The 18,363-nt window shown below is 38.6% G+C and overlaps 1 protein-coding gene across 1 annotated transcript in view; it reads right to left on the bottom strand.

Moving 5' to 3' along the window:
- Nucleotides 1-4,327, bottom strand: part of SPHKAP (SPHK1 interactor, AKAP domain containing) — a gene marked incomplete at its 3' end in the record, with an annotated part of 94,413 nt that extends 90,086 nt beyond the window's left edge. The window contains exon 1 of the mRNA XM_084292008.1: nucleotides 4,248-4,327. Within this exon, the coding sequence (XP_084148134.1) occupies nucleotides 4,248-4,318 (71 nt within the window). The 5' untranslated portion in view covers nucleotides 4,319-4,327. The remainder of the gene's footprint in view (nucleotides 1-4,247) is intronic.
- Nucleotides 4,328-18,363: the final 14,036 nt, after the last annotated feature.

The following is an 18,363-nucleotide window of genomic DNA, read 5'->3' as shown; positions in this document are numbered from 1 at the left end:
AATAGCACAAAACTTGATGCAGAACAGAGAATGAGGAATACTGTCATGACATTGCACAGGAGTGTTTATTAAACAACTCCATCAATATCATGCTTCCAGCCTTGCTCTACACTCCTGAATTCCAATGTTTAAGATCACAGTTTCTTAGCAGTTCAGCTGTACATGTTATTTACCTGTTACTGAAACAGAACAATCTTGCATTAAATTTCCTGAATTATGAATTCAGGAAGTTATGAATTTGCCAGATGAGATGTGAAAGATCTCTTTAGCAAACAAAGGTTCCTTTTTTTTTTTTTTTTTTTTTTTTTTTTTTTTTTTTTTTCCTGTTCTCCTCAGTCAAGGCTTGCTTGTGTAGGTGCAGAATTCAAAGCTTTATCTCTAAAGATCTAGCCTCCTCCTCATATGGCTCTCACAGTCCATATTTATTTTGCTATTCAGTTTGGTTTTACAAAGACACAAATCCTGTCAGACTGAGCTCCAGTCTCCTTCAGCTTTATGGAATATTTCCAAAGGAAATGTTGAAATAGACTTCATATGTTACTTGAACCTCAGTAGCCATTGTCTGGTCTAAGTGCCTGGTCATAAATTAACTTGGTACTTCTAGATATTTAGATTATTTTTTTTTTCTGTGACATTGTTCTGAGTTCTAGGGTGTGGAAGATGCTCAGAAATGGTCTTCTTGTAGAAATTAAGGCTTACTTTGGTAAACAAAAATACTACTTCCCCCCACCCCAACATTAAGATGTCTGAAACATGCTTGGGGTATTCATCATGCTTGCACTGTAGTCTGATGGCCACCCTACTGTGAAGCATTTTCCTGGCATGGACAAGCTATAAAAGGTGTTTTAAAAAGAGATATAATTAATATGATTTGTTTTAGAGCCTCCTGCTTGCTGGAGCTCTATAGTGCTAAAGATGAACTAACTACTGGAAGAGCTTTCACATCCAGTGTAGGAAACGCATGGTCTGCAGTCAGTGATTGGTCTAACCTATGTTATGTTAAATACATTCTAAAATAAATTAATATAAAATACAGTGTACTCTCTAACAGGAGAAACACAAATGGCCCTATTTAGCATTAAAAACAAACAAGTGAATAAAAATAAAAACACTATCTATATCTCAGTTTCTCAGCAATTTCTAATAGGAATGACTACATAAAATACATCTGATCCAGTTCTTATCTAAGTGAACAGAAGACTTAATAACACATTTTCATGATAGAAGGGTCATAAAACAGAGTTTAAAAGTATTTGCATGCCCTTTCCTTCCATGCCCACAAACCCTCTTCCCAAAAGTTCCTACTCCCTTTAATAAAGGCTCAGATATGCAGCCTTTATTAAAGAAATGTATGTATGTGTAGTTAACGGATGACAACTTACTAATTTACAAAGTCCTTGTCTCCTTCTCAGTGGTGAGGCTACAACTTGCATATTCCCTGTGTGTCCCATGGCTTTGCTTCAGGGACCTGAAAAGGGATCCTATACTCCTGGTGTTTTGAGACCTGATATTCACACTTGCCTGATAATCAAAACGTGATGGGCAAAAATGGTGGCTGCTACAGAAGAATTCCCATTCAGTGTCTGTTGACCTGTGGCAGCAGAAAATGGGTTGTGAGTAGAGCACCATGTGATAATCGAGCATTAGAGCCTCAAATCCACCTGGTTGTGCCCTCATCTTGAGAGAGGAGAGAAATGGCAGCGGGGAATGGAGCCTTCTGGAAGGGAGACAGAACCTCTCTGCCTACCGGCTCCCCCACTGCCCGTTTGTACTGGTGTTGCTGCGCCTCATAAATCGTACTTAGAAAGACTTGGATATTCTAGCAATGGCTTTATCTTACCTAGGAGTGAGTCCTTGTTTTTTTTTTGTTGCTGTTGTTTTCTTTCAAAAATCTTTTTTTTTTTTTTTTTTTTTTTAAAAAAAAAAAAAGAAAAAAGCCCACAAACTAAAGTTCCATTCCAGTTCCACTGGAAACTTGGAAGGAAATGCGCTTTCCTTGAGTCACAAGCAAGTTTGGTGTGTGGGTGAATGGCATTATTTAGGTAAACAAATTATTCCCTCTTTTAGTTATGAGGGGAAAAGCCATGTGTGTTTCTTTTGTAAACAACCAAAAGCACAAATGTGTAACATAACATTATTGGAAAAGGCTTTAAATCTGTGAGATTTTAATGCAGCTAATTATTTAAAGGCATATGCCTAAACATAGTGACAGAAAGGGCACTAAAATGCCTTTCATTAAGGAAATATTAAATTTTGCTTTTCTCCATTGTTGTATAAAACTCACAAACAGTGGGCAGCTATGTACTGGCAAGGCAGCAGCCATGACAAGTTACTCAGCAGTTGGTGCGACTGCAATCAATGAGCGGGTGACATGGCACGCAGCTGAATGACTTTGATTCACAAACTACATCCCAGAGTAAAGAACAGCCACCAAAGGCGGAAGCTTGTGCAAAACTTCTCTCAGATAATTTCTGGGGCCTGGAATGCAGATTGGGTGTTTTGCTGTGAGGTAAAAGTTCTGCTTTTCTACTACAGAAGATCCCATAGACCCACCTAGCAGGTGGCAATAATGAGCTTATGACTTTAATGCTAACTCTGAGAAGTCTGAACATGATCCAGAATCCATGGTGCAGTCCCCTCCCTTAAAGGTTAAGGGAGATTTTATGCTTCTGTGAATTTATATTTCATACAAGTCCCCTCATCAGTGAATACGTTTACTGGAAGTTTTACATGTGGAGGCAGAAATTACTTTATGGGTCATACTCTAAAATGGCCCTCAGGCCCATCAGCCATTGGCTTCAGTGCTTACAGCAGTGCTGCTGTGGAATGATGATCTTTTAGATCTATAAAATACTGTCTTCCCCGAGGATGCTGTTTGTTAAGTGCACTGGAGTCTTATCAGAGGAAATAATCTTAAAGACAAAATAGTTTGGCTTTTTTTTTTTTTTTAATGGGAGGTATTGGCACAAAGTTGCATGATTTTACAGCCTCAGAAGAGCTCAGCAGGCAGCCTTTAATTTTTTTATTTTTATTTTTTAATTCAGTTTTGCTGTTGCTGTGGTAGTTGAATCTGTTGTGTTCAATACAAAGTGCAGTACTATGTTTATCCAATGCATGGCCTCAACCTGGCATCTGGATCAATGTTGTCATATTAATGAAGAAAAAAACAAACAAACAAACAAAGGAATAAAAGGTTTCTTCTGAAATAAAAGTGAAGGATTAAATTGTCATTCTTAACCTAGGTGCCATGTTATTCCACCATAGTCTTTTTAATAGTGATTGGGGAGGGGTGGAAAGTATGACCAATGGTTAGGGATTTCATACCTGACATCTTGTTCAATTTTGTCTGGAATTATTTTATGAAAAAAGTAGCTTACCTACTATGTCTGCATTCAGCTAAGAAACCCCTCAGTACCCTATTCCTCTTTATGCAGGAAATTACTCTTTAATAAAGACATTTATGACTTTTCATTACTGAAAATAATAGACCTGCCTCTGTGTTCATACATCCTATCTGGAATGTTCCCAGTCAGCTGCTCTAAGAATCTCTGCCCTTCAAACTCATCTAGATAAAAACCCTAGTCCTTTATTTTTGATGTCACTCACACTTTTCATGGAAAAAAAGCTAATTATATTCCGCAATAATCTAAAAGTATTTCTTCCAGATTTAGTACTTATTTTTGGGACAGTATCTCCAACAATGTTTGTCACTTTTGTATTCAGTTCTCATCACAGTTCTGCTAGGTGCACAGGATGATCTTCTATAAGGAAATGAAGGGAACATCAGATAGACTGAAGATTTCTCATGTTCTTTAGCAAGGTAGCGCTTTATCAGAGTCCATAACAATGGATTAAAATACAGTAATATGTCACTAATGCAAGGTTCTTGCAGGAAAAAAAAAAAGAGAACACATTTTTTATCAGAGGTTGGACAGCTATTGATTTGGGAAATGGGTACAGTGATGGGGATGAGTGATTTCTAACATAATGGGAGGAATAAACCTAATACAAAACTCATTTGCTTTATGCAGTGCATGATGGTAAGATTAACACATATCTTGTTGCTTCATTAAATGAGAGTCAGATTATGCATGCACTAGAGAAATGGGATTAGCAATACCAAAAAGAAACTTAAGTCAAAAACATTAGCCCAATTTTTCATGCTTTAGTGGTATAAAACTATTCTCATATATTCAAGAAGTTCTAATAGAAGAGCAGAAAAGGAAGACTGGGGAAAAATCTCTTACCAACAGGCTGAAGCCATGGTCTTGGGCCATCCTGGCAAGATGGGGAGGAATATGGATTCAGAACTCTTCATGGCAGTCAGGCATCCTGTATTTTTCTTACTTTGACCAGATGTGATCAATTTGGTCCTTTGTCAGGAAGGTTGCTAAGACCTCTGACATGAAATGGAGACAGTGGTTTAAAGAATCTGACAAGCAGGCTTAGAGAGGATTAATTCAAACATGTACCTCTTCTCTTCAAAGCAGTAGTGTGATGAAAGGAGACCAAGAGAAAATGCTTAGTACTTCCGTAGAAGGTTCCTGATATGGAAGCTGGCTTGTGACTTGAGGAGGAGGACAACCTATGTTTTATGATGCTTCTCTCAGTCTTTCTATTTCTATTCCAATTTTTCACTCTAAGATTGCAGTGCAGAGTGAGGTGACCTGCTAAGCTTCTTCCAGCTTGCTACGCTATCCCAGTTTTTGAAGAATTGCATCAGAAAGAAAGTGATATGTTTAGCTCATGGCTGCTGTTTAGTCATCATCAAGAATCACTTTCTTCTCCATGCTATTTTTTTTTTTTTTTCCTAATTTGATTGATGTAATTGACATGTTAACTTCTGGTTCAGCTGCACTTACAGGTGCATCTTAGTATCTCTCTGTGCATAATGGTTCAGGAGAATTTATACAGTTCTTGTTACAGCTTCAAAGAAACAAGATGTTACAAGTTGATTTAAATGAAAATATTAATGCACCAGAGAGTTGCCTGGGCAAAATTTGCTGTGACTTCTGTAATCACTGCATTTATTTCTTCATACAGGGAATTTCACCTACTCACACTTCATTTATCAGCATGTTCAATATAATCCTCACAGGCTATGAGTATTGCAGTACTTGGATTTTTGTTTTTAAGCGTGATTTGTGTTTCTGCTGTTACCTGGGAATTAGTCTGATATAATTTCTTTACATTTCTTTGTGTCAGAATTGGTTGTATCATTTTAAAGGAACAAGCCCACAGGGCTTCCAAATTTTGTCAATATGAAGGAAGTAATATCATGAAGAATGTCTTTAATATCAAATTGCTGCTCTGGTATTTTAATATTATCAAATTTTCTTGTATGACACAATTACATTTCTGACAGGGGTGATTCCATCTTTGGCATTAGGACAGAAAGGAACAGGTTAGATTTCCTGCAGTATTTTATATAGTATTCCCAGCTCAAAGACAGGAGTATGACATGCTCTGTACAGTCATCTAGAAACATATTCTGGCATTTTGAGTGAAATTCTTAGAAACCTCTTTTCCTTTAAGTGCAATTTTTAATACACAAGATTCTTAAGAAAGCCCACCTCTCCCACTTCTTCCATGTAGATGTCTAACTTTTTGTAATGAATTTTCTGCAGCAGAGTGATACCACTGCAGTCCCTGCCAGCTACTGAAGCCTTGCCACATAAACCTAAATGCTGAATCTTTCTGCAAGGGAGAAAGAGATAAACCAAAGTGATACCATCTACAAGACCTTGCATGATAAAGAGACAAAGACTTATGCTGTTTTTTATCCCTTTTTGCAGAGGAAAAAAAAAAAGAAAAGAAAAAAGAAAATGAATAAGGCTAAGTTGTTCCACATGCATGTTTAAACCTAATCACAACCTCAAATTTAGACTGCAGTTCTTCAGTTTTATTTTTAGAAGCTATTCAGCCTTCTGCGGATGTCCTTGTAATCTGGTACTAAACAGTTTTTAGGTACGTAAGTCCACTGTTTCTCTTAGAGTTGTTAAACATTTGCAAGTAATACTGGCTCTAGATACACGCCCAACTGATTTTAAGCATCCAGTTTGAAAAAATGTACTCAAATTCATGCAGAAAGCTAGTTGTAGAGCCAGTCTCACAGAGACACTTATGGATTTGGTGGAATATGGTGCCATGTCCCACCACCATTGAGACAAAAAATGTATTGCTGTTCTAAACCATTTGCAAACTTATTTTCACATCTAATACCCTATTTGAGTGGGGAGAGGTAGAGAAGTTGCAGAAGATATTGGCAAGCAGTAATCTAAACTAAACTGTGGGAGAGACCTGTGAACAAAGGCTGCTCTGATTTAGTCAGCATCACAGGAAAAGTCAGGTAGAAATGCAGCATGTGGCTGCTTATGTCTGGAATGGTTTAATGCTTCAGAACCTTCTACAATGATCTTGCACATACAACATAAACCTTATTAATGTGTTTTGCAATTCTGAGGGCTGCAAGCCCACCTCCTTCCCTTCCCTTCCCTTCCCTTCCCTTCCCTTCCCTTCCCTTCCCTTCCCTTCCCTTCCCTTCCCTTCCCTTCCCTTCCCTTCCCTTCCCTTCCCTTCCCTTCCCTTCCCTTCCCTTCCCTTCCCTTCCCTTCCCTTCCCTTCCCTTCCCTTCCCTTCCCTTCCCTTCCCTTCCCTTCCCTTCCCTTCCCTTCCCTTCCCTTCCCTTCCCTTCCCTTCCCTTCCCTTCCCTTCCCATTAGTAGAGAAGACAATCTTTTATATGTAGACAGTGTTATTGCTACAGAAGATTCCCTCTGTTGTCCCCTTTTCCTGAAAAATCCAAGGACCTCGAATTCCTCAGGTAGTCTCTAACCATTCCAGTGAACAGTATGAAGATGAACACACACATCTATTTCCTTCCTAAGTTTCTCCAGTTCACTTGACTGCAGTAGCCTTGTTCCTCAATATCAGGCAGATGGCATGGAGGAACTTGGAGTGAAATTTTTCCAAAACTTGAAGTATAATTTTTCCAAAAAGAGTAAATGTCTTCAGTCGTATCTAACACAAAAGTCTGTTTCTGGTCTAGATCATATTGTACATCCAGCCACATGAGCCTTTTTTTTCCTGTGCTCATGTTCCGATCTAGAACCCATTCTAGCTGTCAAGAACAAAGTAGGTCATGGTTAATGCAAAAAATTGAGAACAAATCATTTTCTGAGTTTGCATTTGTATTTCTCAGTCTGTTGACTCCCTCATGCATATTATGTTTGGCATTTTATCTCTTCCATGTTGCAGATAGGAGTACTCTAAAAGTTGCACAAAAATGGGTGCCCCTAACTGTTAACTTCCTGATGGTTAGATCTTTCACACCCTTCTTTTCTTTTCAACAAATGGAAAGCAGTTGCCCTTAGAAACTCATGAAAATTGGCAGATGGCACTGTCAAATAACCAAAAAAATAATGTCCCATCTACTGAGATCTGTCTGGCAGAATGTAGAATGCTTCTGTCATTTCCCTGACACCATCCTATACTTAACCATGGCACGTGGACAAGTCTTGTCATTTAGATAAAAGCCAAAGCGAATGAAGAAAACTGAGCCACAGTCAAGTTATTAGTTTGCATTAAATCCAGAAGAAAAACTGCTGTTAAGAGTTCTGATATTCATTTTATGTGACTGTGCACTTGCTGTAAACTATAGTGTCTTGACCCCACTTAGATGTTTCTGGTTTTATAAACACGCCTTCTTCTGAAGTTAAAATGCAGTGTCTGTCTGCGCTCCTTGTAAGTGGCTTACCAGTATTAGCTATAAAACTCTGTATAACTGTGGCATCAATCTTGGTTCATTCCTCTTTTTAAAAAGCACCTAAATAAATGCAGCAACTGCAGCAATCTGTATGTTAAATGCACAGAGTCAAATTCTCAGCTTCTAGCCTTTTAAAATTCTACATTACATTCTGTATGGTAGCCATATGTCATTTAAAGCAGCGTGTTGCTGTTTCAGGTGTAATAGCTTTTCTATCATATTTATTTTCAGGAAGCTTTTCTCTGGTCTCTACATAGCTTTGCAATTGCTCTGAGGTGACTCTCACAGTTCCCTAGATCTTCAATAATTAGAAAAAAAAAATACAGGAGTAATGTGAAAATATGATTTTCATTTACATTGGAATACCTCCAGAGTATGTCAGTGGAGAGAAATATTGAAAGGATTTGTGAAGAATCTGGCTAGCAGTTGTGGGCAAGGAAATGGAAGTAGGACAGGCTGATACCACAGAGATGAGGATTCACCTCTTGGTACTTGGATCCTGAACAGTCCAAGCAAGCTTAGGAGAACTCACTTGATTTCATTGCTTTGTTCTGCTTCCCCTCTGTGCTCTCTATATAGCAGGACTACTCAGTCCAACATCATGGTGGTACCTATGGCATCACTGCTGCTCGGCTGGAAAGCGGTGCAGGAGGAGATAGGACATGTCCTGCGCAGCTCTGCCACTGGGAAGCTTTTTCAATATCGAGACAGAGCCTTCCTGCCTGACAGGCTGGGAAGGGTTGTGGTAGTGCCTCAGGAAACTGGTTGCTCAGTAAGATTCCTAGCAGCTTGTCCCTGCCATGTCATGTTTGGTCATATGTTTGTGACCATGGCAATGTCTGTTACAAAGTGCTTTCATAATTTGGACTCAGGACGTTGCCATCTCTTTGTGATGTTTTGATACAGATGGCTGGTTTCCAAGAACTGTCACTATCTTCAAAGAGATACCTTGGAAGATTAAGTAGGTTGCAAGCCCCTGAATTGTTTTTCTTTTCTCCAAAGAACCTGCATAATGTTATAAAATCTTCTTTAATATGTTTTTAAGCTTGTAAAATACTAACTTCCTAGAGCTAGGAGCTAGTATATACTGGTCATAACAAAGATGGGGCCTTGGAGATACTGTGTAGTGGGGGTGGAATTAAGTCACTATAGTTCAATATTGAAAACAATAAAGGGCGTAAGTATGTAATGGGAAATATCTTGAGAGCACATCATTAGTAGGAACAAGTGTAAGATGATGAGGACATAAATCCAAAAACTCTGAGAAAATAGAAATTATGAATAAATCAAACAGCTCAGTTTCTAGATATGACACTACTATTTTTTTCTACTGCACTCCAAAGGGCAGTGAATGTAGTGAGAGACTGATGTGGGACTATGTCCTTCCTTAGAGTGCTCTCATAGGAGTAAAAGTTGGAAGCGGTATGTGTACCAAGAGGAAGAATTGAAGAGAAGTTTCAAAGCTGTACTCAGATTCACTAAAACATATCACACAACTAAAGCAAGTGTCTGGACTTCTGGAAACTGTTTACTTACTGTTTACTCCCCTATAAAGCCCAATATATCCTTACAAAAATTAAGCTCCTAATTAAATCTGAAGGAAAACATACACTTTTTATTACTCTTCAGAAGAACTGCTACTGTGTATCTTGGGGAAGTGGGAACAGGGAGGAATTTGCCCTGAGACACAGAGTCATTATGTGATGAAATTAGACACATATGTCCAGTTTGTCTGTGAGCCTGTTGGTAGGTGCCTGGCAGGGTGTGCCCACCAAGGCACCCAAGAGGGAAGGCAGTGTGCCTGCCCGTCATGCTGCCTCTGCCCTGGTAAACGTCTCGGCAACGTCAGTGAGTCCTTTGGAGCCAGTGGTTTCGCAAGTCTTCTGCTAGAAAGGTTTAGCACTGGCTTTTGTGAAAGAGAAGTTATGTGAAAATTGGTGTGCACGTGGGTAGAGAGGAAATACCAATGTGGAAATACCAACTGGCTTTGTTTGATGTACCCTACTTCTCACACTGGAAGGAGAACAAATGGTTCCACCTTCTCCATAGAATGGAAAGCGAGGAGGTATCCGTTTTTCTTGACTGTTTTTGGCTTGTGGTCCCACTTAAGCTTAGCACAAGGTGTATTTATTTATTTATTTTAAAATGCCTCTAGTAAGTTTATCTCTCTACCTTAGAAATGACCATTGACTGACATCTGTTCATTCTGACCTTTCATTCAAAATTTGTTTGTTATTTGCCTTCTGTAATAACACAAATTACTTCCAGTGAGGAGGATGAGGTATGTGTTTGTTTGTTTGTTGTTTTAAAGAAATTGGGACTTTATGTTGTATTGTATGTAGAGGAAATATAGTTTTAAAAGCTCTAATATATAGTAAGAAATATCCTCTTGCTCTGAATTACTATGAAAGATTTTCCCAGGTAGTTTTAAACTTGTAGTTATAATTTTCAAAGCAAATCCATGAATAACAGATCTTGAGGCTTTGGCAGTATAGACAATATAAATGAGCTACTCTAAAAGGAATTAAAACACTATATAGTCTCTCTGCAATCAGTACTTAAGGTTAGGGGTTAATTTTCTCCTAAATAAATCAGATAGTAACTTCAAGATGAAGCACAAATTTCACTAAAAAATATCAGGCAGAATATGTGAAGAGAGCAGTGGTAATGCTTCAAAGTAGATGTACAGTGGCTATTAACTTATTTATGAGTTTCTTTGAGTCAGACAAGAGCATATATATATATATATATATATATTTGAGAGCATTATTTTTTGAGAGCATAATTAATAGGGTTTTTGGGAAAAAAAAGCAAAATAGTGTTTTAGCTATTACTTATTAATAAATAGTTACTTGTCTTAAAATTACTGCTATGGATTTCAGACTCAGTTTACTGAGAAAAACAAAACAAACAAACAAACAAACAAACAGACCAGAGGTGACACACACTTAGCTCTATTCTATTACAAAATTTGAAACTTTTTTTTTTTTTTACATATCAGTAAATATTGCATATAGGAATAGCTAACTATTTCTTGTCTCAGCACTAACCTTCATCACTACCAAGCACCTCACATGGGCACAGGCATATAACTGGGATCCTTTTTATAGCATTTGACAATTAATTCCACTGTCATTTTATTCTTCCAAATAGAAGTTTGGAACACTAGTATTATTGTGCCCTTGAACAATTACCCCCAAAACAGATTTAACAGTAGTAGCCAGGTAACGTATCATCTGAACAGAATAATAGTGTTGAATTTATCTAAAATGCCATCTTAAACTGGTAAATGCAATGTGTTTTCACCATGCAAGTTCGTTTCTTCACTGCTGGAATAAAAAACAACCACCTTCCCAGGTTTGGAACATATTAAAAAAGTCATCCACCCATCCACACTTTATTGACAAACCTTAACTCATCCAAGTCCATTCCTTGACAACATACACCGCTGCTCCACATGGGCTGGGACCTCACATCACTTAGTAGCATAGAAGAATTCCCATTTCATGTGGAGGCTTTGGCACAGTTCTTTTATTTCCACACTCTATTAACTCACCTTTCAGGTGCAGTTACTCTATTTGTCTTGCTCAACAAGAGGCTCATTTCATCCAGCCTACAATGAAGATTCACAATTCAGTCACCAAAATGCAGTTGGCAGGGGGAAGAAATCATGTATCACTTCAATAAACTGCTCATTTAGAACAGGTTCAGTGTAGTTAGATTAATCACAACAGAAACCTCTGAAGACAGAAATTAGGTAAGTTACTTAAGCTGGTAGCGAGCGACTGAGAACTTTTTATTAAGTTGATATGAAACATTTATGTGTAAAGCATAATTTACTTAATATTGGCTGCATAAGTAATTCATCAGAGACAGAATGCTTAGAGTAGTAGATTGGACAAGCCTGTTTGTGCTCATGAAAGTGTATGCACACGCAGCTTAAAAATAATGTGCTCAGAACCGGGATCCTAATGCCACCATTATCACAAGTTACTGAAATGGTAGAAAAGCAGCCTTTCCTAGATTTCCTTTGCTAATAAGATTTGGCTAGCAGTAGCAGCAGCAGCAAAACCATGTCCTCTGTGCCCATTAGCCATGCTAGTGTGTAACTACAGTGTTTGATTGCCAGGCTAAGCACTTCTGAAGTGCCTGTGTGTGTGCCCACCCATCTGCCCTATGGAGAGATTGATTGCAAATACCTGATTGCCAGACAGGTCAGGCCAGATTGCTTGGGTTTGGTTCCTAATGATGAAGGATGAAGCACTTGTGGGCACTTGTACAAATAAGTACACAGAGTGAGTCTTCCTGGTAAAACCTGGAAATATACTTTGTTATTTTTTCTTGTTTTATCACAGTGGCTAGATGTAAAATGTCTGAAATCACAGCAAACCCGTGTATATGTTTATCAACAGTTAAAAAAAAAACTTTTTATTTATTTATTTATTTTTATTTCTCACATTTTCTTAAGATTTTCTATTGTTATTTATTGTGCTAATGAAGAGGAGTTCATGAGACAGGTTAATCCACATCAGAAGTCTGGGAGGAAAAAATAGTCTTCTGCAAAGTAGTTCTAAACATGATGTTAAAAATGCACTTTTGTATTTTGTGCCCTAAAAAAAATGTCATAGGAAATTCTGCCTTTTTCTGTCTGGTATATGCATGTCTTGACATTCTATACATTTGGTTTTGACTTCAATGAGTCTGCAGATGGGCTTCATTTGCTAAGTGTGGTTCCAGGCAGGAGCAGCCAGCCCCTGGTGCTACTGCACAGCCAGAGAGGGGGGCAAAAGTGGGCTGCACATCCTTTCATTCCCCTCTCCTGCTCATGCGGTAGGAGGGTGTGTGGCAGAAGTGAATCTGGTCAGCCCACAGCAGTATCAGACAGCTGGTCTGAAAGAGCACAACTTTTTCATTTGGTTGACCTGGGTTCAGTAAGGACTTTGAAGGAACAGTTCAGTTTTCCCCAGTATGAGGAGAAGAAAAACTATTTGTTACTATTTTCCTGTTAACTTTGCCTCCCTGCATTGCACCAGGATAGCTGTGACAATTACGATTTTATTCCATCCAGCTCCCCCTCAGAGCTCCACAGCCCATCTGGACTAGGCGGGAACACAGCACGGGGAGATAGATTTTTAGCCCTCGCTCTGTCAAGGAGGACTCAGAAAGTTAAGCAGAAGCTGTTCAAATAACACCAACTTGCTGAACCTGTGCTGTGTCTTCGCTTGACTCCTCTTCATGCAGTTTGGTCTGCGGCTGCCTGTGCCACCCTGCTCCTGGCCCTCACCCCAGGTGGGCGCTGCCTGGGGGCTCCCTTCCCCGCACAGCGCTTGTGGAGGATGGGACAGAAGGAGCAGCAGCCTGGGGCCTTCTATCGATTCCTTTGAAACATTAAAGAAAAGTTTACCGCGCAGCTTTCCAGAACACCTACCCTGAGAGGAAGACCAGCACAGAAATGTATGCTTGCTTTTATGAGGGAAACAGATTTTTTCAGACATCACATTGAATGAATTCTAATTTACCATGCTTATTGCTATCATACACAAACATTAGACTGGGAATTGTTTCGCTGCAAAATGAGAAAAGAGGTGAAACATTAGAAACACTTTTATTACAGCCTAAAGTGCTAGGAAATGAAATGCTGAAGAGTACAACCCAAAAAGTATTTGTTTTTAAGCCTTTAAAGTCTTTTTATGAAGTTTGCATTTTTATTTATTTATTTATTTATTATTATTATTTTATTTATAAGAGGATTATTTTGTTTTGGGTTTGTGGTTTTGCAATACCAGAAAGCTAGCATATTTTTCTGGTAAGCTCACCTCTTTTAAAAATGGAAAAGATTGCCCTTTTTACATTAAACAAAATTGTTTTTCTTCTTCCCTGACAATAGAATTAAGAGTCATGATTTCTGTTGCCTAACTTTATTGCTTGAACACTGTCACAGTATTCTAGTAGCTGCTCAAAGATGATACTGTTGAGTATATTGTGTGTTTGTGTTAATTTAAGCCTGGAAAGGAGGAAAAAAAAATGTAATTTATGTAAATCTATTCACTTTTAAGTCATTTAGAGCTCTCAATGGAAAGGATTTGAATATGCTTATCACCTCACAGGACTGTTGCCAATATTCTCCAGACACTTGGATATCTCTCATTGTCTGTATTTGGTACTCAGCGTCCTTTTATCCCTTAATTTTTTATTTAAACAAACAAACGAACAAAAACAAACAAACAAACAAAACAAACAAACAAACAAAAACAACAACAACAACAACACAAAAAAAAAACAATTTGCTACAATGGCCAAGAGAATTAAGGGGTCTTACAGTTGTTATATATTAAAACAAAAAAATCCAATATTCTATAGAAATATAGAAATACTGCCTTATTCTTTTGGCAAAAGGGAACAAATAAATATTGTTTTCAAAGAAACAATCCTATGATGTGAATAATGAAGGAAAAATAAGTAGTCCAAACACAGACTCAAGTATTTACTAAAACAGCTTTGATGCTAAATATAACCAAATTCTGGAGAATTTGGGCTCAACACTAATGGCAAAGACTGAGAAAACTGAGAAAACAGTGCATATTGGTCATACAACTTTGGCATATTTTATTTATTTATTTTTTTTTTCTTTTTTAGCCACAAGCCAAATAAGACATTTCTAAAATGATTTTGTGACCTGAGAATGGAGTGCTGCCACTAACTTTCTCTCATTAAAAATGTCAGAGGTCTCATCTTGACTGTGGTTTTCTGGCTAGGTGCTTTGCTCCCCACCAAACTGTGGGCTTATCTGTATAGGGAACATAGATTTCAGTAGAAAAGTTTTATATTTTTCAATGGGTGCAGCACACAATGGATGCAGCACACTGGTATCTACTCATTGAATAGAGGAGATGAAAGCCTCTCTCTGTTATGAGAGAGACTTTCTATGCTAGCTTTAAGCCCTTGTGGTTTTTCAGTTCCTACATATGCTGTTACCTTGCAGGCGAAGGGGGGAAGAACTTGTAACATCAATTGGTCTATCTAAATCTTAAAATAATACTACTATTAATGCAAAGTAGTTAATTGTTTTTTCTAGCAAACCGTGTCTACAGCACACGCTTGCTCCCAGACGGGTCTGGAAGGAGCAATGTGTTGTGGCTGCGAGCGCCTTCTGGCAAAGATTTGCCTCGGTGCACCACAGTGTGATACTTGTGGATAGTCCAGCTTTTAAACAAAAATTAAATGCAACTGTGGGAAGCTGTGCTTTAAACATGACACTAACTTCAGTGGTGTTAGATTTTGATTAAAGCAAAGTGGGAGCTATGCAAAGTGACCTCCTTTTGTGCCTGCTCTGCCACTGAGCACTGGGTTCCCTTGGTCCTGTGGGTGAAGCCAGTGCAGGCAGACGCTGCTGCATTCCTTGTTGGGAATCCTCCTGAGCACACGCTGCTGTGCTGCTGGATTGCTTTGACAGCCATGACTGTCTGCAAGGGCTGACTGCAGTCTCCTTATTAAATTTGGATGCTTCTATTTTCAAGAGCAACATCATTCTTGAACTCCTGCCTTTTATTTCTCCTGTAGCTAGCTGTGAGAAGAATACTTGAGTTGTAAATACAGCAAGTGTGATATGAAATTCATCAAGAGGCAATAAACATAAGCTTGATAAAGTAATTTAACGTGGTTCTGCATTAAGCACTATTTTCTGACTATAACTGCAGTTCAGCTCTGAACCCATACTCACCGAGGTCATTAGTGGTGCTGTTACTGACCACAGTAGGACTAGGAACAGGACCTCAAAGGGGGATAATTAAAACAAATGCTATTGACTCAACAAGTAATTGAAGCTTTTGCAAGCTGCAAATTCCAGAAAATTACTTCTCTGCTGTATCCTTTCAGAAGCTTGAAATTATAACTTCTTGCCCCTCTGGTGATGTGATGCTTTTCCATTTGGAAAATTTAGACTCTTTTCTTCCCTAGATTTCTGATGGAAGCTGAGTTTTCAGGATGTTTTTTATGTTAGTGAACAATCTGTGAGCAAGCTGGGCATATGTTTTATCTGTGGCTGATTGCAAATTATCAGGAAATAAAATATCATAGGTCTTTTGTGTGCATGAGTTATTGTTTAACTGCCATTTTCTTCTGCCTTTGGTAAGGTGTTAGATGTGAAATTATTAGACTGAAAATTCTCTCATTAAAAATATTTTTGATAGAGAACCAACAGTGAAAGCATTGGCTTGTGAAAAAAAAAAAAATTTGACAAGTGGAAAAAAGACAATTTGACTTGTCAAACTTATATAAAATAAGTGTAATAAAAAATACCCCCAAAACCATTTATCATAACAGTTCAAAATTAAGGTTTATGTAGTAACAACTGGATAAAACTTGAAAGTATTTTGAAATGCATATATTAGGAGAGCTCACTAAACTTCGCTACTTTTATAGAGCAGTAATGAATTCCACACAGATCTCCATGAGGCAAGATGTTGTACGATGTGGTTATTAGTGAAGGCACAACTAACACAGTTTGTTAGCAGGTGTATGAGGGATGGAAATGCATGAGGAAAATAATGTAAAAATGGTTTGTAAGATGCGGCTTGTTTTTTCCATCATCCAACTTTTCTCATTTGTAATTCTGCTACAGAGGGAGTCCTCTGGTAGTAAAGAGAAGTCTGCTGTGGGAGGAGGGGCTTTGAGGGAGAAAGAAGGGAGCCTATGCCAGCATTTGGTGCTCCTCTCCCTGCATCTTCCACAACTTCTTCATCTGTCTTGTGGATCAAGTGCCAGATTGGTCCACTGACCAAAATGTGTGGCAACACTGCCCAAAATGAGAAACAGAAAGCATGGTGCAAATTAATAACACTAATTTAAGAATTTATTTTTAGCTTGTACCTCCAACAAGATTTGAAAATAATATTGTTTGTAAACATCACACACAAACAAATACATGAATCCCAGAGGGTCCTGCCCTGTTTGCACATACCAACCCAGCCCTTTCTGGGGGGGTTCTGGCAAATGCAAGGAGGTCAGTACAGAAATTCTGCCTTGGTCTTCTGCTGGCATCATTTTGATTGCTTTGAAGTATTTGAGTCCTGTCAATTAACAGTGGTACCCAGGCTTGGTGATGTGAGCCTGTGCATCACAATATCAATGTCACAAAGTGCTCCAAAATAATTCAGTAAAAGAGTAAATGAAGCAACTCCAGCTCTGGGATGAGTAAACTGGCACTTAAGGGCTTCTGTCCTTGCTTTAAAAATGATAAAACAACACAAAGCACAATGCTTTCAGGAACTCACAGCTCTTGAGGATTTGGACTATGCTAATCTGCCTGGTTCTTAATGCTGGTTGTAATGTACTGGGGAGCTGTGCTCTAGCTGAAGAAAACATTTAAATCTCCTTTTCACTTCAACACGTGAATAGTTTTCTTGAGGCCCGCAGGGTAGCTTAAAACTAAACATGGAGAAATGCTGTGCTGACATCTTTACTCTTCTGCATTCCCAAGCTCACTGGGACTTCTTAGGCCAGGGATGGGATTAACTGAATTGCAGAGACTCTGGTCAACAGCTTTTTGTCACAAGCCATGCTAGGGACCTAGGGGCTTTTCTGTGTGAGGTCACAGCAGTGCTGCAAGCTGGACCAGAAACAAAAAGTGTTTTGGGATGGAGGACAGTACAGCAGAATGAGAGCCTGAGGGCTCCTGGCTGTGGTATCGTGACTGTTTTATCCTGACTGTATGTAGTCAGATTTGAGGACACTGAGGCATTTTTCCAGGGAATGATAGCTGAGGTTTACAGGTGTGGGAGAAAATCAAGCAAGGAGGTGGAGGGAAGAAAATTGGTTCTGGGTGATTGATCTGCTTTCTTACCTGCACCAAGGCTGTGGGATGGGATTTTCCTGCCAATCCATTTTTCACTTTGTCTGGGCAAGGCTGACATGCACCTCACGAAGTGTAAAGGGAAATGTGCACAGCAAATGAACACTGGGAATGAGCATATATAGTGCCAGCTTAATTAATTTGCTTGTCATATTGCATTGCTTGAATTGTAAACAACAGAACAACTAGCTGGTGAATTATGCAGTTTTTCTCTTGCACATAAGGAAGGTAGAGAGCCATCTTCCTGGCATGATTTAGTTGCCGCTTCTGCAGTGTACATAGATGTTGTTAAAGGGTTTCTGCGGGTCAGAAATATTGGAGCATAATTATTCTAACCTTGGGTGGCATATTCCTGGCTGTTTGTGAATATTTACGTGATGGAATATAGCAGTTTCCACTTCCATCTTCCTGAAATTTAACTCCTTACTTTTGCCTCCTGGAAACCACAGACATAAGACAGCAAATTTAAATCTCATTGCTAATGAGGTTATGCTAAATTCACCTCAGAAACTGTTATAGGTGACAGGCATTTATGTCTGCAAAACATCCTGAGAGAAAAGTTTTTGTTTTCTAATTTATTCCCTCTTATCACTGTAACTTTCTCTTTCAAGTTAGACTGATAATATCTCTGTCTGATAATAGCCTCTCAAATCCCTGGTTTTAATACACAAGGAAGATTAGGCTTCCAGTTGGTATTACTTCTATATTAAAAAAACAACAAACAAAGAACCCAAACCCAAGGAAGCTCC

The sequence above is a fragment of the Netta rufina genome (assembly GCF_964035555.1).
Source record: "Netta rufina genome assembly, chromosome: 9".
NCBI lineage: Eukaryota > Metazoa > Chordata > Aves > Anseriformes > Anatidae > Netta > Netta rufina.
This window is presented reverse-complemented; position numbering and strand designations above follow the sequence as displayed.